The 22941-nt window shown below is 40.8% G+C and overlaps 1 protein-coding gene across 15 annotated transcripts in view; it reads left to right on the top strand.

Moving 5' to 3' along the window:
* Positions 1-22941, top strand: part of EIF2AK2 (eukaryotic translation initiation factor 2 alpha kinase 2) — a 57194-nt gene that overhangs the window by 11719 nt on the left and 22534 nt on the right. For 12 of the 15 annotated variants that reach the window (XR_006280153.1, XR_006280154.1, XR_006280147.1 and 9 more), the window contains exons 3-10: positions 3191-3311; positions 9113-9315; positions 13747-13873; positions 16387-16475; positions 17403-17499; positions 18919-18953; positions 19127-19216; positions 19810-19929. Coding sequence is in view for 7 of the 15 variants with exons in the window: in XM_043511523.1 (XP_043367458.1) it covers positions 3191-3311; positions 9113-9315; positions 13747-13873; positions 16387-16475; positions 17403-17499; positions 18919-18953; positions 19127-19216; positions 19810-19929 (882 nt within the window). In the remaining 8 variants the exon portion in view is untranslated. The remainder of the gene's footprint in view (positions 1-3190; positions 3312-9112; positions 9316-13746; positions 13874-16386; positions 16476-17402; positions 17500-18918; positions 18954-19126; positions 19217-19809; positions 19930-22941) is intronic. The other 3 variants (XM_043511520.1, XM_043511522.1, XM_043511521.1) reach the window with 3 other exon arrangements.

Below are 22941 nucleotides of genomic sequence, written 5' to 3'. Positions count from 1 at the left end.
TGCAAAGTGTAGCCTTCAGCTGTTCCTCTACACCAGTGGAGAGGATCTCCCAGATAAGATGAAGGTGTGATGACATGTTTAATGAGATAGCGAACGCCTCTCGGATAGTGGACGCTGAGCAGGGGGGGTGGAGATAACTCTCTCTGAAAAAATGGACATAGACATGATGGACAGGAGAGAAGCCCAGGAGAATGAGCGTGGCACGCAGCAGGAGATGCTGGGCTTTCTGATGGAACAGACGTGCTGGGGCATCTGGTTGACCTTCAGGAGAAACATCTTGAGGCTTGACTCCCTCTGTAGCCCTTGCAGAATGGCATTCCAACATCTCTGTGCTCCTCCTCACACATGTTCCGCTAGGCAAGGGCGGACAGTGCAGTATCCCTTCTGTTCAATCCTGGGGGAGGGTGCCAAGAATAACAGCTGCATATAGGCAAGGCAGCTGTGCTTTTAAAGATAAGATGCATGTGTTTTTTCCCCTCACAATTTTATTCCACTCTTTCCAAGGTTCATTTCTTTTGTCGTATCTTTCAATGTTTATATCTGTGTGTAATAAAAGTCCATGTCTTGAAAATGAAATCATCTTTATTAATTCAAAGCCTGGGGGTAGGGGGGAGAGAGAGGCAAACTGAGGCACTGGGATGGATGTGCACAAGAGAATCACAGCAAGGTTCAGACTATGGGTAGGCACAATACAGAAAAGCAGTGTACATTACTGTGGATCATTACTAAAACAGGTTTTCAAAGCCTCCCGGAGATGCATTGCTCCGCTCTGAGCTCTTCTTGTAGCTCTGGTATCTGGCTGCTTAAAGTTAGCACCATGTCCACCTCCAGGCTCCACCCCTGCAAAAACTAATCTCCCTTTGCTTCATATGTATTATGAAGCACACAGCAGACAGCTATAGCCATGGGGACTTTTTTTTTTCAGTAAGGTCTAACCTAGTGAGCAAACTGCGCCAGCGACCCTTCAAATGGCCAAAGGCACATTCAACCACCATTCTGCATTTGCTGAGCCTGTTGTTGAACCACTCTTTGCTACTATCCAGATGTTTTGTGTATGGCTTCATGGGCCGTGGGAGTAAGGAATAGGCTGTCTCCCAGGATCAGTATGGGCATTTCAACACCACCAGTTGTGATTTTTGTGGTCTGGAAAGAAAGTCTCTGCTTGCAGCTTTCTGAACAGACCTGTGTTCTTAAAGATGCATATGTCATATACCTTCCCAGAGTACCGGGCATTGATGTCGATAAAATACCCTGGGTGCTGCACCAACACTTGCAACACCATAGAAAAGTATCCCTTTCTCTTTTATGTACTTTTTGGCAAGGTGATCTGATGCTAAGATGGGTATATGCACACCATCTATCGCCCCACTGCAGTTCGGGAACCCCATTTTGGCAAAGCCATCGAATATGTCCTGCACATTGCATGGAATCACTACCCTCCTTAACAGAAAGCAATTAATGGCCCTGCATACTTGGATCACACCAACCCCCACGGTGGATTTATCAACTCCAAATTGATTCCCCACTGACCCCGTAGCAGTCTGGCGTTGCAAGCTTCCACACAGTGACTGTCAGTTGCTTCTCCGCTGTCAGAGCAGGTCTCATTTTAATGTTGCTGTGCTGCAAGGCTGAGATGAGCTCCGCGCACAGTTCCTGGTGTGACAGGTTAGATCACAGAAACCCCCTTAGGAGCTGCCACCTGATGTGCCAAGACTACTTCGGCCCCTGCTTTCCTGCCCAGTCGGCTCAGTGCCCTGCCTGGTTTGAGCCAGACCCGCTAGCCTGCTGCAAACCCAGACCCAGGTCTGAACCGTGTCCCCTAACAGCTATAGGCTTAACTGAAAGCAGCTTATAGAAGCGTGCCTGTCTTTAACACTCGGATGCCCAACTCCCAGTGGGGTCCAAACCCCAAATAAATCTGTTTTACCCTTATAAATCTTATACAGAATAAACTCATAAATTGTTCGCTCTCTATAACACTGATAGAGAGATATGCACAGCTGTTTGCCCCTCCCTCCAGGTATTAATACATACTCTGGGTTAATTAATAAGTAAAAAGTGATTTTATTAAATACAGAAAGTAGAATTTAAGTGGTTCCAAGTAGTAACAGACAGAACAAAGTGAATTACCAAGCAAAATAAAATAAAACACGCAAGTCTAAGTCTAGTACAGTAATAAAAACTGAATATAGATTTAATCTCACCCTTAGAGATGTTTCAATAAGTTTCTTTCACTGACTGGACACCTTTGTAGTCTGGGCACAATCCTTTCCCCTGATACAGCCCTTGTTCCAGCTCAGGTGGTTGCTAGGGGATTTCTCATGATGGCTCCCCCTTGTTCTGTTCCACCCACTTGTATATCTTTTGCATAAGGTGGAAATCCTTTGTCTCTCTGGGTTCCCACCCTTCTTTCTCAATGGAAAAACACCAGGTTAAAGATGGCTTCCAAGTTCAGGTGACATGATCACATGTCTCTATAAGTCCCCAAACCTTCATTCCTCCCAGCCGGACTCAGAGGAAGGCCTGCCTGCAAACAGAGCCATCCACAGTCAGTTGTCTTGGTTGCACCATGGGATAGCTATCCACAGTACACTGCTCTCTGCACTGATGCAAGCGCTGCTAGTGAGGATGAGCTCCACTGACACATAGTGTGGTGTGGACATGCACAGCCAACTTAATTACTGCAGCAGCTGGATGTCAATTTAAGTCAACTTCAGTTTGTAGTATAGATGTGCCCTTAGTAAAATAATGATGCAGTGACAGACCAAGGGTGGATGTAATTTCGTTTATGTAACCAAGGCAGGCCAGCCTTCTCTCTTCCCACAATCTGGAGCAGTGAAGAGCATCCTGGTCTTTGGCCCCTCCAAGTCCTGGACATGTATCGACAGATTCAAGCTAACCATCGCTATCTTAATGCACTCTTTAGTGCTTTTGTAAAGCAGCTCAGTGTTTATAAATGTTATAGTAGGAACATGTGATTGAGGAGGAGGAAAGATATTATTTATAAGAACATTTGAAGCTTCCAAAGAATTATGAAAATGGAGTTTGGGAGACGATAAGCACTTGAATATTAAGTACTTACATAACATTTCATAGTGCTCTAAAGATAAATGAACAGTGGAATCTTGATAAGGTCCTTAGGCATATGCCACAATTCAGCTGTGTTCAGTGAACAGTTTTATTTTTGCAGGTTCACTGTCATGGTTGTAATAGATAACAGAGAGTATCCTGTAGCTACAGGTAAAACCAAGAAAGAGGCAAAAGAAGAGGCCGCAAAGACAGCATGGGATAGCATAACACAAGAAAATCAAGTAAGTAAACAACATCTTTTGTTTAAAAGTAAATGGTAAACTATCATTGTTTTCAGAGTAGCAGCCGTGTTAGTCTGTATTCACAAAAAGAAAAGGAGTACTTGTGGCACCTTAGAGACTAACAAATTTATTTGAGCATAAGCTTTCGTGAACTACAGCTCACTTCATCGGATGCATTTGGTGGAAAATACAGTGGGGAGATTTATATACACACACAGAGAACATGAAACAATGGGTTTTATCATACACACTCTAAGGAGAGTGATCGCTTAAGATGAGCCATCACCAGCAGCGGGGGGGGAAAAAGGAGGAAAACCTTTCATGGTGACAAGCAAGGTAGGCTATTTCAGCAGTTAACAAGAACATTTGAGGAACAGTGGGGGGTGGGGTGGGGGGAGAAATAACATGGGGAAATAGTTTTACTTTGTGTAATGACTCATCCATTCCCAGTCTCTATTCAAGCCTAAGTTAATTGTATCCAGTTTGCAAATTTAATTTCAATTCAGCAGTCTCTCATTGGAGTCTGTTTTTGAAGTTTTTTTGTTGAAGAAGATAGCCACCCTCAGGTCTGTAATCGAGTGACCGGAGAGATTGAAGTGTTCTCCGACTGGTTTTTGAATGTTATAATTCTTGATGTCTGATTTGTGTCCATTTATTCCTTTACATAGAGACTGTCCAGTTTGACCAATGTACGTGGCAGAGGGGCATTGCTGGCACATGATGGCATATATCACATTGGTAGATGCGCAGGTGAACGAGCCTCTGATAGTGTGGCTGATGTGATTAGGCCCTATGATGGTGTCTCCTGAATAGATATGTGGACAGAGTTGGCAACGGGCTTTGTTGCACGGATAGGTTCCTGGGTTAGTGGTTCTGTTGTGTGGTGTGTGGTTGCTGGTGAGTATTTGCTTCAGGTTGGGGGGCTGTCTGTAAGCAAGGACTGGCCTGTCTCCCAAGATCTGTGAGAGTGATGGGTCGTCCTTCAGGATAGGTTGTAGATCCTTGATGATGCGTTGGAGAGGTTTTAGTTGGGGGCTGAAGGTGATGGCTAGTGGCATTGTGTTATTTTCTTTGTTGGGCCTGTCCTGTAGTAGGTGACTTCTGGGTACTCTTCTGGCTCTGTCAATCTGTTTCTTCACTTCAGCAGGTGGGTATTGTAGTTGTAAGAATGCATAATAGAGATCTTGTAGGTGTTTGTCTTTGTCTGAGGGGTTGGAGCAAATGCGGTCATATCGTAGAGCTTGGCTGTAGACAATGGATCGTGTGGTATGATCTGGATGAATGCTAGAGGCATGTAGGTAGGAATAGCGGTCAGTAGGTTTCCGATATAGGGTGGTGTTTATGTGACCTGGTGGCTGAACTTTGTGACTTTGTCCTCACCCATCACTGTTTCACATTTGGAGACAATGTATACCTTCAAATCAGCGGCACTGCGATGGGTACCCGCATGGCCCCACAGTATGCCAACATTTTTATGGCTGACTTAGAACAACGCTTCCTCAGCTCTCGTCCCCTAATACTCGTACTCTACTTGCGCTACATTGATGATATCATCATCATCTGGACCCATGGAAAAGAAGCCCTTGAGGAATTCCACCATGATTTCAACAATTTCCATCCCACCATCAACCTCAGCCTGGACCAGTCCACACAAGAGATCCACTTCCTGGATACTACGGTGCTAATAAGCGATGGTCACATAAACACCACCCTATATCGGAAACCCACTGACCGCTATTCCTACCTACATGCCTCTAGCTTTTATCCAGATCATACCACATGATCCATTATCTATAGCCAAGCGCTACGATATAACCGCATTTGCTCCAACCCCTCAGACAGAGACAAACACCTACAAGATCTTTATCATGCATTCTTACAACTACAATACCCACCTGCTGAAGTGAAGAAACAGATTGACAGAGCCAGAAGAGTACCCAGAAGTCACCTACTACAGGACAGGCCCAACAAAGAAAATAACAGAACGCCACTAGCCATCACCTTCAGCCCCCAACTAAAACCTTTCCAACGCATCATCAAGGATCTACAACCTATCCTGAAGGACGACCCATCACTCTCACAGATCTTGGGAGACAGGCCAGTCCTTGCTTACAGACAACCCCCCAACCTGAAGCAAATACTCACCAGCAACCACACACCACACAACAGAACCACTAACCCAGGAACCTATCCTTGCAACAAAGCCCGTTGCCAACTCTGTCCACATATCTATTCAGGAGACACCATCATAGGGCCTAATCACATCAGCCACACTATCAGAGGCTCGTTCACCTGCGCATCTACCAATGTGATATATGCCATCATGTGCCAGTAATGCCCCTCTGCCATGTACATTGGTCAAACTGGACAGTCTCTACGTAAAAGAATAAATGGACACAAATCAGACATCAAGAATTATAATATTCAAAAACCAGTCGGAGAACACTTCAATCTCTCCGGTCACTCGATTACAGACCTGAGGGTGGCTATCCTTCTTCAACAAGAAAACTTCAAAAACAGACTCCAGCGAGAGACTGCTGAATTGGAATTAATTTGCAAACTGGATACAATTACCTTAGGCTTGAATAGAGACTGGGAATGGATGTGTCATTACACGAAGTAAAACTATTTCCCCATGTTATTTCTCCTTCCCACCCCACCTCCCACTGTTTCTCAGATGTTCTTGTTAACTGCTGGAAATAGCCTACCTTGCTTGTCACCATGAAAGGTTCCCCCCCTTCCCCCCCGCTGCTGGTGATGGCTCATCTTAAGTGATCACTCTCCTTACAGTGTGTATGATAAACCCATTGTTTCATGTTCTCTGTGTGTGTATATAAATCTCCCCACTGTATTTTCTACCAAATGCATCCGATGAAGTGAGCTGTAGTTCACGAAAGCTTATGCTCAGATAAATTTGTTAGTCTCTAAGGTGCCACAAGTACTCCTTATCATTGTTTTGTTTGGGTTAGTGGGCTTTCAATTGGTCATCTTCTAATGTAGCCCCTGAATCATGGTAGAGGCAATTCAAATGGTCTCTAAACTGTCTGAGTGACAGGTGTCTGTCTAGAAAATCCTTCAGCATGGCAATTCTACGACATGTCAAAGCCAAAACTAAAAACCTCTCATCCTGGTTTGTGGGACCAAAAAGCCCGACAATGTGATTAGATATCACCTGCTCTTTTTCGAACATCCTCTTTCCTATTTGTAAAAAGATACCTTTGTCCAGACCAAGTGGATCCATGAGAAATTTCTCTGTTGGAAAAGAATGTCCTTTTGTAATATTCCATTACAGTTTTTTCCAGACTTTTTTAATTCTTTTTTTATATTCTTTAGAGTTGTTTTTGGTAAAGATATTTACATCAGTCATGAACATTTAAAAAAATCCGTGTCCACATTGTAGTTTAGAAAAAAATGTTTAGTTTCAGAACCATAATGGGGGAAAAAGTGAAAGGTATAAATTGACGCTAAATACAACCCGTTAAATTGAGGTATCATTGGAAAGGAAAATAAAAGTATATTTTTTTTAAAAAAAGATCTCAAGTCTGTCATATAGTCATCTTCTAACAAGACTCTTCTTTTCAAAGATGTTGAATAAACATGACCCAAGAGCTAAATCCATCTTCATATGACTATATATTGCAGAAAGAAAGCGATTCCAGGAAAATAGGCTGTAAGAAGGAATTGTGATCTGAAAGTTCATTATAGTCTTATTTTCTAGGCGTACATTTTCAAGCTAAATGTCTCCAATTAAACTTTTTCATTGATCGTCTCACATAAGTTTATAAGACACAGATCTTGCGAAGGGACCACAGTATTTCTTAACAATTGATTTTTAGATGAGAAATCTGAGCCAAAGTCAGATCCAAAAGGTATCCAAGTATTTTCTAAGCAACAAATTACGCTTGGGGGACACACGTAAATCCAGAATACCAAATATTAAACACTTCATGCAAGGCATATTTAATCTATCTAGCAAGTTACATTGGATTTCTCTTAATGTCAGTAGAGTGTGAGAGGCATTTTGTCAGACCTCACTGAATTCTCCCTTTTGAGATGTAGTGCTCTGAACTGAACAGAGCAGGATAATTATCGGTAATCATTTTTATGTGGTAGTCCTGTTAAAATATATGGCATTTGTTGTAATTCTCATTATTTCTATTTCTGAAATGTATTACATTTATTGTTCACAATGGCCATAACTGGGGTTAAGGAGTTGAATGATGAAGACTGTTTTATGGAGCTGCCAAGTAGAGCTGGCTGGAAAGCTTTCTTGTTTTGTTTGGTCCTCCTTACCCCAGAGGAAATCTTGTGGATTTTGGCCAAAAATCCAAAACTGAAATGTTTCAATTCTGAAATGCCACTGTGGTTGGATGTCTCATGCTCCTCTTGTTTTGTGTAGGCTGGGATCCCTGATCAAGACTGCATCTCTCATGATGAGCCATAGAATTCCTTTTTGGTCGGGGGAGGCAGTTGTTCTTGGCAGCTCAATGCCTGCAGTGCATCATGGGAGATGAAGTCCAGCTGTAGAGCCTGGCCCATAGAGGAGGATGGGAGCGTGAGGTACCTGAATGACAACTCCCACAAGAGACAGAGGCTGCATTTCAGAATTGAATTGTTTTGTTTTTTTCTGACCTCTTTTTAGCATTCCAGAGAGTCAGCAATATTTCTGCAAGGCCCATATGTACTTCACAGTCCTTTATAGAATGTATATTTCTACATGGCGCATCTCACGAATGCGATAACTGGAAGGAGGTGCTTTGCAGACAGAGAAGCTTTCTGTATTCATTGGTGTCCAAACATGGGGTAGGGAACAAGGGCCTGTCATGGAAACAAATAGTCTAACTGAATAAGAACCATATTAAAAACAAGAATGTTCCCTAGGCCAAACCTGCACTGAGTTGTGTTCCAATCTGAGTTTTATTTTATGTGAATGAGTATTGCTTGTGGGGGAAAATGCTGGAACAAGAGGTTTAGCGACAGTAGGTGCAGTACTAGCATTACAGGTATTCTCCCTACACTGGCTCATCCTTGAACTGCAGGGACTTCATTAAGGGGTTGGAGGAGAGTACTTTAGTCGTCAGGCACTTTCAGCCTTTAACCTCTTTGCAGAGAGTATCCGCAGCTGGTGGAAATGGTGATTATCATGTATGGATACCTATTGAGAGCAGTTACTCATTTCAGTGGCCACCAAACAGTCATCGAATGTTAATTTGATCAGGATTCAAACTTAAATAACTCCTTGTCCTTATAGACACAAAGGCATTGAGCACAGAAATAAGGGAATTCAGCCTGGCACCTAAGCATCTTAATGTCATTCAGTACTTGCTAGCAGGTGAAAGCCTGTGCTGTCACATGGGTCTAATGCATGTGTGTAAAATGGCTGAGGACGTAATAATTGAATGGTAGCCGGTGGTGAATCCCAGTGGTGGTTGAACCTGGTCATATTCCCAATAAGAAGAATGCGTGTAGCTGTTTCCATCGCTTTGTGCTGATTGAACAGAAATTCTAGGTTTCAGCGTGATTCACCGGCAGGTGACAATCCTGAAATTTTCTATTAATGATTTGTTGATTTTAAACTTCTTTGCAAAATCTACAATGGGATAGTAATTATCCAGGATGGTTACAGAGCCAGTACACCCTGTTAGTGACGATTGGGAAGTGGTTTATTTTTAAAACGTTGGGAAATGTCTATATCAGTTGGTTAAGGATTCACAACCCATGCAGTTATACCAACACTCTCATGATGCTCATTTTGTGCTCTTTAGTAACTTCAAGCCTTTCAAGCTATGCCTATTTTGTAGACTAAACAGGCTTCACTCCCACAAACTCCGCAGCCGCAGCCATCACCGCCGCCACCACCACAGCCAACAGCGTTTTCATCAGATATACTGGAAAAGATGCAACCACTTGACTATATCTCCATGCTTACCAAATATGGACTAAAACATAACATAATGATTGAGTATAAATTAGAAGATGAATCTGGACCCCCCCATAAAAAAACGTAAGATGTGGTTAATGTTGTTAGTTCCTTCTGCTTCTTCTCTCTGTTTGCCTGCTTTTTTGTTTCTTTACATGGATGCTTTTAGATAGTCTCCAGAACTGCAATCATGTACTCGCTACCAAAGTCAAAGGGATCTGTCACAGTGACCTGCTTGAGGAAAGGGCATTTTTTTGTATCTGTTACTGGAATGAGATCTACCCACAATTGAAACCATAATGGGAGGAATTAAAAGTGAATTGAAGGAATCCAGATAGCGATGGAACTATTCCAACATCTGTTTGATAAGAACTGCTCCCAAAAGAGTGATATTTAGCAAGGTATATCTTATTTTAAAAATATTGACAGTTTGTGACATTGCCAGTGCATGACCCCCTAATTACTCCCTTACAAATTTCTGATCAAATCAGTTTTTGAGATTGACTTAACAGTCCTATAAACCAAGGAATTAATCCTGTTACCACTGAAGTCACTGAGAGTTGTTATTGCTTTCATAGAGAGCTGGATCAGTTTCCAGCTGCTCAAACACAATCTTCAAAGGAGAAAACATGGCTATTTGTACATTATGAGAAGCAAAACAATTCATAAAGGAAGCCTTGCTTTCAGTCTTGTCCAAAGGAAGCCTCAGCAAACAGCCTTTGCTATAGGTAGCTGGTATCTGTGCAGAAAAACTTCTGAAAAAAAATCCGGCAGTTGATTCTTCAGTTTCACCTTACTTCTGGATTGGGACTTGATTCACCAGCTTCCTAGGCTAGAAGACAACAAAACTCTTGTTTTCCTTCTGATTCTTTTTGTGGCTTCTCTAATTAAGGCTCCTTCCTTGTTTATCAGACCTTAGCTTTCAGATCCTGCTTCCAAGTCCTGATGACTCTGGTAATCCTTAAGGGGTAGGTTTCTTTTCTCAGCCCATTGAAGGGGTTTAACCCTTTGTGCTTCATCCAGGAATGAAGCGCAGATATCCCATCACAGAGACAATACTGAAACTTGATAGAATGATAAAACAGTGATTGCATAACTTATTACTTTTATTACAGAAGCATCCAGATATCACTGTTATGACCATTGTCCCATCGTACAAGGCATTGTGCATTCAGTAGAAAACAGCCCCTGTCCCAAAGAGTTCAAAGTTTAATTGAGATTAGTCATAAGTGGGTATAGATCGTGAAAGAGGAATTAGGAAAGCAACAGGTAGCAGTTATAAGAATATATGGTTATACAGATTAGCTATAAGCTTACCTTACAAAATTGTCAAATTGTTTTCAAAATGTGCATGTCCAGTATATAATACCTGGTTATTAACTACAGGGAAGACCAAGGTAGTTTGTAGAGGTGGGTGAATAGCACTATACCCAAAAGAGTTGATAGAATCCAATGAGATAAAATAAATTTATGTGCTGAGAGGACCATATAGTAGAATCTCTAGTGATACAAATTCCAAGTTGTAAGACTTCTAATATACTTATCAGTCTTCTGATAAGGGAAAGAAAAAGGAGTGCACAACACTGATGGACATTAGAGATAACAAAATCCAAAAAAGTGATAACCTCTCTTACTCACTTACATTGTTTAAAAAAAAAATTAAAAGAAACAAACCTCTGAAGTTTCCAAATTGGCTCTTTACATAATATATTCAACTTTGTTCCACTTCCTCAAGCTCTGCAGCGTTTACCTACATGTCACATCTTGACTTTACACAAGCATTTGCTAATTAGAGACAAATAGTTGCATGAGTAGCTCCATTGACTTCAGTGGGACTGCTCACGTGAGTGAAAGTAAGCATGTACACATATACTGGATTGGGGTTTTCATGTAAGCTCTTTGGGTTAGAGATTGTCTCTTTTTATATAGTCACATCATAGTAGCCATCTTATTGTAAAATTCGAATGGAAAAAGTCATTGTAGTTTTTATCTCAATAGCTAGTGGAGGTAAACCCCATGTGGGGGGGACTAGTTATATTGAGGTAAAAGCTATAGTGCATTGTTTCCACTAATAGTATACGCTTAAATAGTTAACTCAGTATAAAAAGACATCTTTTATTGCAGTGAATACATAGCCTTGGTTTTCTCTGCAGAGGATAATGGGGAGATATCTGTTATTTTCAGATAATAAAGACGTACTGTTAGAGACTAGGGTTGCCAGGTGTCCAGTTTTTGACAAGAACACATGGTCGAAAAGGGACCCTCTTAGCTTCGGTTAACACCGCTGACCAGGCCATTAAAAGTCCGGTCGGCGGCGCAGTGCGGCTAAGACAGGCTTCCTATCTGGCTTCGGGGGGGCTCCTGGAAGCAGCGACATGTTCCTGTAGCGGGTCTCTGCACACTGTTTCCATCCCGAGCACTGGCTCTGCAGCTCCCATTGGCCAGGAACCATGACCTGTGGGGGCGGTGCCTGCAGGCGAAAGCAGCACACACTGTGCAGAGACGCCTGGCTGCGCCTCCACCTTGGAGCCCAAGGACATGTCGCTGCTTCTCGGGAGCCGCCTGAGGTAAGCACCACCTGGAGCCTTCACCCCGCACCTCCTCCCACACCCCAAACCTCTGCCCCAGCCCGGAGTTCCTCTCTGAGCCTGCATCCCAACTCCCTGTCCCAGCTCGGAACCCCCTCCTGCACTCTGATCCCTCGGCCCCAGCCCGGAGCCCCCTGCTGCACCCCAAATCCCTCACCCCTGCCCCGCACCCCAGCCTGGAGCCCACTCCTGCACCTTGAACACCTCATCTTTGGCCCCACCCCAGAGCCCGCACCCTCAGCCCAGAGCCCTCGCCTCTCCTTCAATCCAAACCCCTGCCCTAGCCCTGAGCCTGCTCCTGCTCCCTGAACCCTTCATTTCTGGCCCCATCCCAGAGCCCACACCCCCTGCCAGAACCCTCACCCCCTCCCACATCTCAGTCCTCTGCCCCAGCCTAGTGAAAATGAGTAAGTGACTGAGGGTGGGGGAAAGTGAGCGACAAAAGAAGGGGGGAAGGAGTGAGTGGGAGGTGGAGCCTTGGGGAAGGGGCGGGGTATGGGGAGGGGAAAGGTGTTCCGTTTTTGTGCGATTAGAAAGTGTGCACCCCTATTAGAGAGCGAGGTATCAAAAGAGGTTTTGAAACAAATTTGATAAATTTAAAAAACATCAATTCATCAGTGATGCATCCAACAGTTCTGAATGAATTAAAGAATGAAGTGTCAGAGCTGCTAATAAAAAATGTTATTAATTAAAATTAGTGATTGTAGTGGAGGGTATGAATGTTGTGCTTATCTTTTTCACCTTTCTCTGCAGCGTGGGGCACGGGTCACTTGCTGGAGGATTCTCTGCACCTTGAAGTCTTTAAACCACGATTTGCGGACTTCAATAGCTCAGACATAGGTTAGGGGTTTGTTACAGGAGTGGGTGGGTGAGATTCCCTGGCCTGCGTTGTGCAGGAGGTCTGACTTAGACGATCATAATGGTCCCTTCTGCCCTTAAAAGTCTATGATTCTATGAAAAATGTGGTAGGGTAGCAGGAATGTCTAACCAAAGAGCCCTAATTCATACCAGGTACGTTTTGGCTGAAATAATTAAAAAATAGAATTATAAAACACCAGCATGAACATGGAAAGATACGCCCTGATCTTGCAAATATGTGTGTTTAAAGTCAATGGGACTAATTGGGTTTAATGTTAAGCATGTATATGAGAGTTTTCAGGATCAGTGTCTTAGTTTGGAATCTATTTCCAAACTGTCTTTATAATTCTTATTACCCTTTCACAAATCCATGTTCTTTTTCTAGCAAATGACTTGCCATAGCAGTATTTTTAAATAAAATACATTTAGTAGTTTATTCAGGCTGAGAAGGGCTTTATGTTTAAGAAATGCTTTTTAAATTGGTAGCTTTCAAACTGACTTCAGTGCTCCTTTAAAGATAAACTTGCTTAATTCAATTATGATTTAAAAAATAATCTTACTCTTGTTTAATTCTATTAAGATTTTTCACAGAATCTGTCCTGGTAAATCAAACACAGACTTTAAAATTCTTCACCACAAATGTTTTATTCTGTGCCTTAATTAGCCTGCGCGCTCGCGCTCTCTCTCTCTTTTAAATAATATACTATTCTAGGCTAAGTTGTTGTTACAATTTTGCAATTTAAAAAATACCTTCACAAGGAACTAATCTTAAAATCTACATCGAGGATTTTCAGATGACTAATAGTTTTGGGTACCTTATTTAAGATGCTTTATGGGACTGGCTCCTCAGAAAATGCTAAGCCCTATCTTCTAAAAATCAGACCCTTTTAAGGCATTTCAAGTTAGACGACTAAAGTTATATTTGAAAACGTACATATGCAGAAGAATATTGAAGAACTCTTTTCTTCCTAGAATCATTTCTACATGACATTAGTATTCAAAATTGTTAAAATTAGAATTTGCTGTACAAGATTTATGGATACTGTTTTATTCTCTATTATTCTTATAGATTTTCTTTTAGCTGTAAAATTGGTGACCAGATTTATGGTAAAGGCACTGGAAATGATAAAAAAGCTGCAAAACAGGCTGCTGCAAAACATGCATATGAGCAGTTACATTTACAAGAAACGTCAAGGGTATGTATTGCATGTAGTCCGTATGTAAAGAGACTACTGGCTCATTCATCTTTTGAATAAAGGTCCATCATCATTTGGTTAAAAACTAGTCTGGTTTGTTTCAGTTTGAGGGAGAAATAATCTTTGCCTCATAGATTTATGTTTGTGGTGCTCCACTGTACGGTAGCTAAAATTCACGGTGTCTGTATAGTCAATAGCTTATTGTTCCAAAAAAAAAAATCTGTTTCTCTAATTGCATATTTCAGTATATGGTCCTGTGAGTTATCATTCAGTTAAAGACAAATGCATGTGACAAAAGAATTTATGAAAAAATATTTCACTGCAATTTTCTTTAAAACTTAACTAATATACTGAAATGGAATTCTCTCAAGCATAGGACAGTGCTGCTGTACAATTACTAAGTTTTCTTAATTATATAGTTCCTTGCATTTGTGTTGGATGTGTTTAATTTGCAAATCAGAATTATTTTTTTTAATCATATGGGACCTGAGCCTGCAATGTCAGTGGAATTCAAGTGAAGTCAAGGATGCTGAGCACCTCTTACACATGCCTAACGGTGATATCACACTTTTTGCTTTTAATCTGAAACTTCAGTGTCTCTTACTAAGTGAAAACAAAGGGATGGAAAAAGGCAAAAACTCAGTGATTACTTATGACTAAATTTTCAGCCAGCTCTAAATTTGTAATGCAAACTTTGCATGCTTATCACTTTGCATGCCCAGTTACTATAGATGGGCAATTAACTGGAGAAGCCTGTTTACGCATACACTTCTATTTTTCCACATGCAAAATTGCATGTACTATTACCTGCTCTGAAAAGTTTGCCCTCAACTAACAAATACTGTTTTTTGGTTCTAATTCTTAATGGGGCCTCATCCTTGCATCCCTTGTTACTCTTGCAAATGAGGGCATGTACTATAAATGTCTCCTGGATTCGTGGTCAAGATCTGGTCATAAGATATTTACAAAACTCTACTTTTCCTGATATTTAATTGCAGATGTGAAAAAGGATGTAAAATTTTAAATACCTGGGGCAAAATCTTGGCCACACTAAAGTGAATGGAAAAATTCCTACTTCAATGGGGAAAATGCCTTCAATTTCACTCCAGTGCTTTACAGTTAAGCATGTGCATAAACTACTCCTGAGGGAATTTTGCACCAGAATATTAAAAATTCTGTATGTAATATTTTAAAATTCTGCAAATTTTATTTGCCAATAAAAATGGGGCTCCAGCATGGCAGTGGGGACCACTGGCTGCATTGAGGTGGGAGATCACTCTGAAGCCTTCACCTCCGCTGGTAGGGGGACTCGGCAGTGAGGCTGCACCCAACGCTGACACAGCCCAAGGGCCGGGAGTGGTTGGGCAGACTCAGTCCAGCAGGATACAAATGTGGAGGGGCTTAATGTGAGTGTTTGGGGGGGGGGGAATCCAGGTATGGGGCGAGAGGTTTCTGTGTGGGGGAATCTGGGTGCAGGTGGCTTAGTGGAAGATTTGGATGCACAGAGGCTCGTTGGGGGTGTAGGGGCAGTGGGACTTTGCAGGGGATCCAGGTGAAGGTGGTTGGAGCTCAGCAGGGAAGATCTGGATGTGGGGAGATGGGGCTTGGTGTGGGGTGGTGTCTGGGTGCTGGGGGAGTGGGGCTTGATGGGGTGGAGATCCAGGTACAGCAGGTTGGGGCTCAGTGGGATAGGAATCTGGGTATGGGGGGTTCATGGGAGGTGAGTGTCCAGGTGTAGGGGGGTAGGACTTGTCAGGGTGAAGGTTTGATAGGCCTGCTTAATGGGGGAGCACCAGCTTCTGCCGAGGGAATGCCACATGCCGGGCGCCCACTTCCCCATGCGATTCCCCTGTGCACTCTTCTTCCCAATTTCATCCCTCCCCCTAACTCCCACGTTCCCCTCCCCATGTCCTATTCCACCCCCTTTCTTCCCCACTATCTCTTCCTCTCACCCCCCTTACCCAGGCCCACCACAGGCACTGACTGTTGCACAGAAAAGAGGAAGGTTCGCAGCACACAGAAGGGGAGCCCGACTGGCACTAGGACTTAGGAGATGGCATTCAGCTGCAGAGTCAGCAGAGCCAAGAAGCAGCCTCCTGCAGTGGGAAGCTCTGCGCTTGCAGAAATGATGGGGAGGGGCAGTGGCACATAACCCTGTTTGCCCCCCATGCCTCACCTCTGTTGGGGGGTGGTGAATCTCCCCCCAAAAAACTGCAACCATGGTTGTACCCCCCTCCCCTGCGTGGCTGCTTTTTGCCTCCTTGCTGTTTTCTGCAGGGAAGCACAGGAATTCTGCAGGGGCAGATGTTTTCTGCGGGCGCGTAGTCGCACAGAATTCCCCCAGGAGTAATAAACGTCTTCCCCAGCTGGGGCTTTAGTGTTTAATGTAGTTCCAGTAACTTTTTCTGAAACTCCATTGTTTTTGTCATTTTAGAATGTTGTCATTTGTAGTAGCAAAGCTTTGACTGGTAGGTATCGGGTATTTATTTATTCATTTATTTATTTTAATATAGATACAGGCAGGGAGACACTCAGCTGTTGCCAGTTCTGCAAATAGTCTGCTCAGTTTTTCCAGTGGAATGTCAAGCTGGTCATCTGCAAAGTAAGTTGGAACCATTAATATTGTGATGTTTAACATAATGCATTTGCTTATAATTCAAGAACTAGCTGAGAGCATTTAAGCAAAATCTTTTGCTGTCTTTTCACTTGTGAATTAATCAGTTGTATTTTAAACCTTTCTTTATCTACAGATCAAGAATATGGTTTAATTGTGCAATTGCATTTAATTTTTTTATATTTCTTGTAATAGACTTTATGATACACAGATTTTTTTGGCTATCCTGAATGCTTTCTTGTTGAGCACCAGTAATTATTTTAGAAGCATTTCTGCTTGATGTGAAAAGAAGAGTGTCACTCCATTGAAGTTTTCAGTAGCCATTTTTGTATTATGACACTGCTTTGTTTAACGAATATCCGTTCTTTTCAGTAATTTCTGTGTACCGCATTATAATTTCTGCTATACCGCTTCTCTCTCCATTCTCCATTAATCAAAAGAGGCACAACGTATTCATGGAGAATGAAGAGCGCTAGCAGAAAGAAAATTATGGTGAGAAATTTTCCAGTCTTTGCTGGGACCCCTTGGCACCAGCCTATTGTGCTTGATGGTTAATTTGGCTTTGGTATCACCACTTTACTCTCTCAGATGCCCTGTGTAGTGTTAAAGAGCAGCTATATTTTGTACCAGTGGTGGCCTCTCTGCATTGAAATGATCTCTGTACCTAACCTATCTTACCATAGTGAGAATACATAACTAACATTTATAAATTGTAGTGACATAATAGGATGAAATCCATTATAGAAATAAGTATTTTATAATAAAATGTTATTGAATCACAAGAATTGTGTTACAAGTGAAGTTTTGTATTTTAAATTAATTCACATAATCCTTTTTCTGTTGTATCAAGAATTGTAGTTTTGATTCAAGAATTGTTTGAAGGAGATGTATTGAAATCCATTTTTCCCCTTATAGTGGTTCTGATTCTGCATCTAAAAATATCAACTCAGATGGGAGCTTAGTAAATAAAATGAATGACCTGAAAGTAGATGAAGATTGTTCATCTCCTTGGGTACAGTATGAAAGCCTTTATTCCTCATAGTTAAATTTATAGACTGTCATTATTTTACTCCTGTTGATAATGTTCACTTTTAATGAAGATGTGGATAACAGAGCTACTATCTCCAAAATATTTGTTGCACATAGGTAAAATTGGATACTTGAGGCTGCTAATGTCTATATCTAATTTTTGAAGTTAGTATGTCCTCAGATACTTTACAGGAAGTGGAATGTGGCCCTAGTGCAGAGTGTAGTAGTTCATCTCTTGAGTGGGATTAACTATTCGGAGTATACAATGTGAGGTCTCTGCTTCTCACTTGCTGCCTATTAACCTTGAACCACTCCCAAAAAGAAACATATGTGGCTTCACTCCTGCTTTGTGATCTGTGCAGGTGGACTGCTGTGTCACTGATGTCATGGGGGCTAAATGCAGGTTGAGCTGTTTGCCTGTGAGGGTGACAGTGCTGGATTGGGGCCTAAAACTACCAATAAATTGGAGCCTAATCTTCTGAGATTGCTTCACTCTCTCTATTTCACTACAAGAGTTAAGAAGTGCTTCCTCTAACAGCCTGTTAGAGCCTGAGTTAGGGGAGTTTCAGAGCATAGTGCGGTATCAATTTTCTCCTCTACCCACAATGGTTATCATTACAAAATATATCTGAATGTTATTTAAAATGTTCATTATCTTTTTACCATCATTCTCACTAAACATACAATAGGTCAGATTCGCTGCTGGCTTAAACAGGCATACTTCCATGGAAGCTGATGGATCTGTGCTTGTACATTGAATGTAATTGATTCATGTTGATAAGAATCATGAGGTCATACTTAGAGCTGGGGACATTTTTGAGCCAAAACATCTTTCGACAAAACGTGCAGATTTGACTACGCTGAAACTCTTCTGCAATTTGTGTCAGTTTTGCTAAATTGTTTGGTGTAACATGCATATAAATATATACGTATATTCTGAAAACTTGAAACCTTATTCCAGAACTTTTTAAATTAAATGTTATTTTTTCAGTTAAAAATGACTTTTCAGTTTGAAATATCCTTTAATTTTTAAAATGCTAAAAAATGCTCAAAATAGAAATATTTAGTTTTAGCTTGAACTAAATGTTTTGTTTGATCAAAATGAATTTTTCCCAACTTCTGATTCATCAAAAAGTTTGAAGAAAATAGCTTTGGGGTTGACACAAACAGGTTTTTTTTCTCCCCCGGGATTGCCAGCGAACTCTGAAAAATCCATTACTCACACAGCGCTAGTAATATCCAAGTTTCATGAGGAATTTAAACTGAAGGTTGTCATCAAACAGATGAGCCAGACAGTCTAAGAATGTCTTTGGACAGCTGGTAGCCACATCCAATCCGTATTAGAATAATAATCATCATTATTTAAAACAGTGAATATGTTTGTTTTTCTTTTTTGATATAGGCAACTCCCAAAAATGCTGCCATGAAATCGAAGAGGTACGTAATTACTTTGCTTTTAAATATATATGTTCTTAAATTAATATTGCAAATCCTGTTTTAGTGGCTTTGATACTTGACTAAAACATGACACCAAAAATATTTCCAGGTAAATTTCTTTTCTGTATTCATATATTACAAGGTTTTATTGTAAATTTTCTTTTTTCCCTAAGAAGAGAGATCTTAACTAAATTGGCACCCTTGTTCTCAAGTCAGCAGATCAAGGAAGAGAAAAAGGAAAATAAATACACAAAAGATGAAAGGTGAGAAGGAGATTTTAAGTAAGAGGTGTATAGTTATTGCAATGATGGGTTAGATTTCCTTGACTAACAGTTTTGCATGTTTGTTGCAAAACAAAGAAAGGAGGGGAAGGAATTCTATTTACAAGCATATGCAAACTGCCACTTGTGGGTGAGGTATAGGGTATTTCCTATAATAAGAATGTTTGTATTTGGCATTTGTGCAACTCTGTAGAATGTTTCTTTGTTTTTCCTCTACCTGAGAAATGGGTGGTGCTACAAATGTTGTAATAGAAGAGGTTATTCAAAGAAAATGGGTGGATAGCTTCTGTTCTTATGAAAATTCCAAATGTAAATGTTATAAGTATGTAAAATAGAGTAGGAATGCCTCTAATCCAGGGGTTCCCAAACTTGGTTCACGGCTTGTTCAGGATAAGCCCCTGGCGGGCCGCAAGACGCTTTGTTTACCTGAGGTTTGAGTATCTCCTGTAAGATGATGCTCAGCATCTCTCAGGAGATGCTCTGCAAGTTTCAGAATCAGACCCATACTTTCCAAAATTAATGTTAGGGCTGATTTTGCTAAAATTATTATTATTATTTATTTTATTATTTTAAAGACTTATCAAGGATTTTGAAGAGCTAGAGCCAATTGGCATCGGTGGATTTGGGAATGTTTTCAAAGCAAAACAAATTATTGATAAGAGGTACTATGCTGTCAAACGAGTCACGTGTAGCGAGTAAGTACTGCACATCTGCTTGCTTTTATTTGAAAGGACACTCAAGCAGTTTCTGTAGATGAACCTGTTTGTAGTAATCTCTTAAAAGTTTAAGTAATTTTCCTTTACAGTATTGTCCATTCTATCTGACAAACATGTTTATTTCTCTGTTCTCAGTGGAGCTGAAATGAGTGTGCTGTCTTTTGATGTTTGCGTCTCTGTGCACTAGAGTTATAGTCCAGCACAGCATAGGAAACAGGGTTTGTTAACTTTTGTGCTCTCTGTTAATGTTACGCTAATATTTAAAAAGAGAAAATGAGATGACCAGGTAATCATAGGGATGTCAGCCTGACATTGATCCTGGGCAAGATGATGGAGCGGACAAAAGGGCAAGTGCGTTCCTTGGATGCATAAACGGGAATCTCAAGTAGGGATAGAGAAGTTATTTTACCTCTGTATTTGTGTGACAACCCCCAGGGTACAATCTGGACTGTGGAACTGTTGTGCCCCCTTAACTCTCTAGCTTAGGATACCTCTCACACTGCTCCGCTAGTGAAAAGCAGCCCCTCCAGGCTTTGCTCTCACCTAGCCATTAGCATGAGAGTCACACCCTGCAAAGTCACATGAATGCTCCTCCAGCCTCTCATAAACAGATATAGGGCAACACCTGCATATCTCTCAGTCCCAGCTTTGCACCCCAGCAATGCGTGTTTTACACGGCTCAAGACTTTCTTGATCAATGCAAGCTCATTAATTAGTCTGCATTCCATCAAAGGGTAATGGATATGCACCAGCCTTTGTTAACCTGAGTAGATTCCTCAGACCCTTCAATGAACCACACTGTTTTACATAAAACATTAAACAAGTTTATTAACTACAGAAATGTAGATTTTAAGTGACTATAAGTGGTATAAGCATAGAAGTCAGGATTGGCTTTTAAAAGAAATCAAAGATAAAATTGCAAGCTAATTCCTAAACTTTTTCATGCTACGTAAAATTTGAAGCAAACAGCTTTTCTCACCCCTCCGGATGTTGCGGGCAGTTCACAGTTCTTAATACACAGTCTGGATTCACTTCCCAGCCTGGGACCAATATCCCCAATTCAAAGTCTTTCAAGCAGTTTTGTTTCAGTAGAGATGTGGAAGAAGAGAGGTGTGACTGAGTGCATGGACCACAGTGAGAATGCTATACTCAGGGCAGACTGCAAGGAATAGGGCAGACAATCCCACAACTGGTGGTTTATTCTTCAGTTAGATTAACCAAGTCAGTAACAAAACAGCTTCTGTAATACCATGCTGCTCTCCAAGAAGCCAAATACAGTCCCCTTTAAGCATTCCAGCCCTTGACCCCATCTAGACAGCCACATCTAATATGGTGAGAGGTTATTGAAAACCTGATTCACCATATGTGAGGTTCACCAGTCCCAAAGTACCATGAAAATGATTAAATGATTGGATAATATGCCTTATAGTGATAGACTCAAAGAGCTACATGACAAATTTCTGTTCCCAATAAAGGGCTCTTCGGTCTAGCAGACAAAGATATAACAAGATCCAATGGTCAAAAGTTGAAACTAGACAAATTCAGACTGGAAATAAATTGCTCCTCACTGTTAAAAATTTACACTTTATCATTGGAACAATTTACCAAGGACTGTGGTGGATTCTAAGCCACTGGTAATCTTTAAATCAAGATTTGATGTTTTTTCCAAAAGCTATGATTTTGTTCAAACAGGAGTTATTTTGGGGAAGTTCTGTGGCCAGTGTTATACAGGAGGTCAAACTAGATTATCACCGTGTTCTCTGCAGGTCTGGGAATCTATAAATTTGCAGAACACTTGGTAGATTATCTATGAATAGTGAATTACTGCTTTTATAAAACTTGTCAGCCACAGACTAACAGATTTATAGAACATTTAAAGAGACAGAGTCACTTTGAAAACCACATTTGTGTCTGAAAATGTTTGAACTCCCTGTACTGACCAGTAGCAATTCAGATGACTATACACTAGGTGAGGGAAATCCTCCCTCCCTATTTTTTCTTTGTGCATTTGGCAACACTCTTTATAAAACCAGTATAATTGTTTCTTTGTCATCGTGTCACTTGCTAAAAAGACCATTATAAATGTCATCAGGGGAGCATAAAAAAACTTTTCTGGACATTCTAATTTCTGATAAAATGCCGAGTAATATTTATTTTAAACAATCAATTAAAAAACAAGTTGTAAGTGTCTCTCTAACAAATCGTGTTAAGGATCTCCTCCTCCATGTTATTTACAACAGTTTCAGAGCAACCTTTAGCCTAAATTGCTTTGGTGTGTTATTTTAATGAGTATATTGTATTACTAAATGTTATTCCAGGATATTTCCTATTTTCATTCACATTGCACTCCTGAGAAGTAAATTTAACATTTTAAATGTAAGCCCTGTGTTCCTCAAATAAAGGGTCACATTTGGGTCCCATCTGAGGTTGAAATTAATTCATTGGACAACCCTACAATAATCAAAGTAGGCCCCAACTCTGCAAATAATCTTGCATATTAATAGTCTTGCTGAACTCAGTGTATGTAGAGGGACTACTTGCAAATTAAAAGTTTATATGCTCTAGTGTTTGCAGGATCGGGGTCTTTTGGATGCTTAATTTTTCCATGATAGCATCAACTCTGCTTTGCTTATCTGCTGTGTTCTTATGACCAGATAAGGTATTAAGTACAAGAATCTGAGTTGGGGTGCGGTTCTCATTTCAAACATTTTGAACAGGATTCAAACACTTGAGTGCTCAGGATAATAGAGCAGAAAATAGGCAAAACACAAGAACAGCCTAGCAAATGAAACAGAGCTAGTAGATATAATTTTCAGCTTCTCTTTAAAAATTAAACAATTATATTGACTTTTAAAATAATTTAAAATAGAGATATTTAATCCTAAGATTACTACTGTTGCTTGATATCCTGTCTTCAGTTAATCTTATTGTTCATTTTATTAAGAAGTGTCAGTTCTTCAGTGTTGTGTAATGAGAATTTTTCTTTGTTTA

Source organism: Dermochelys coriacea, chromosome 3 (genome assembly GCF_009764565.3).
Source record: "Dermochelys coriacea isolate rDerCor1 chromosome 3, rDerCor1.pri.v4, whole genome shotgun sequence".
Classification (NCBI taxonomy): Eukaryota; Metazoa; Chordata; order Testudines; family Dermochelyidae; genus Dermochelys; species Dermochelys coriacea.
Note: the sequence above shows the minus strand (reverse complement) of the source record. Positions and strands in the feature narration are given on the sequence as shown.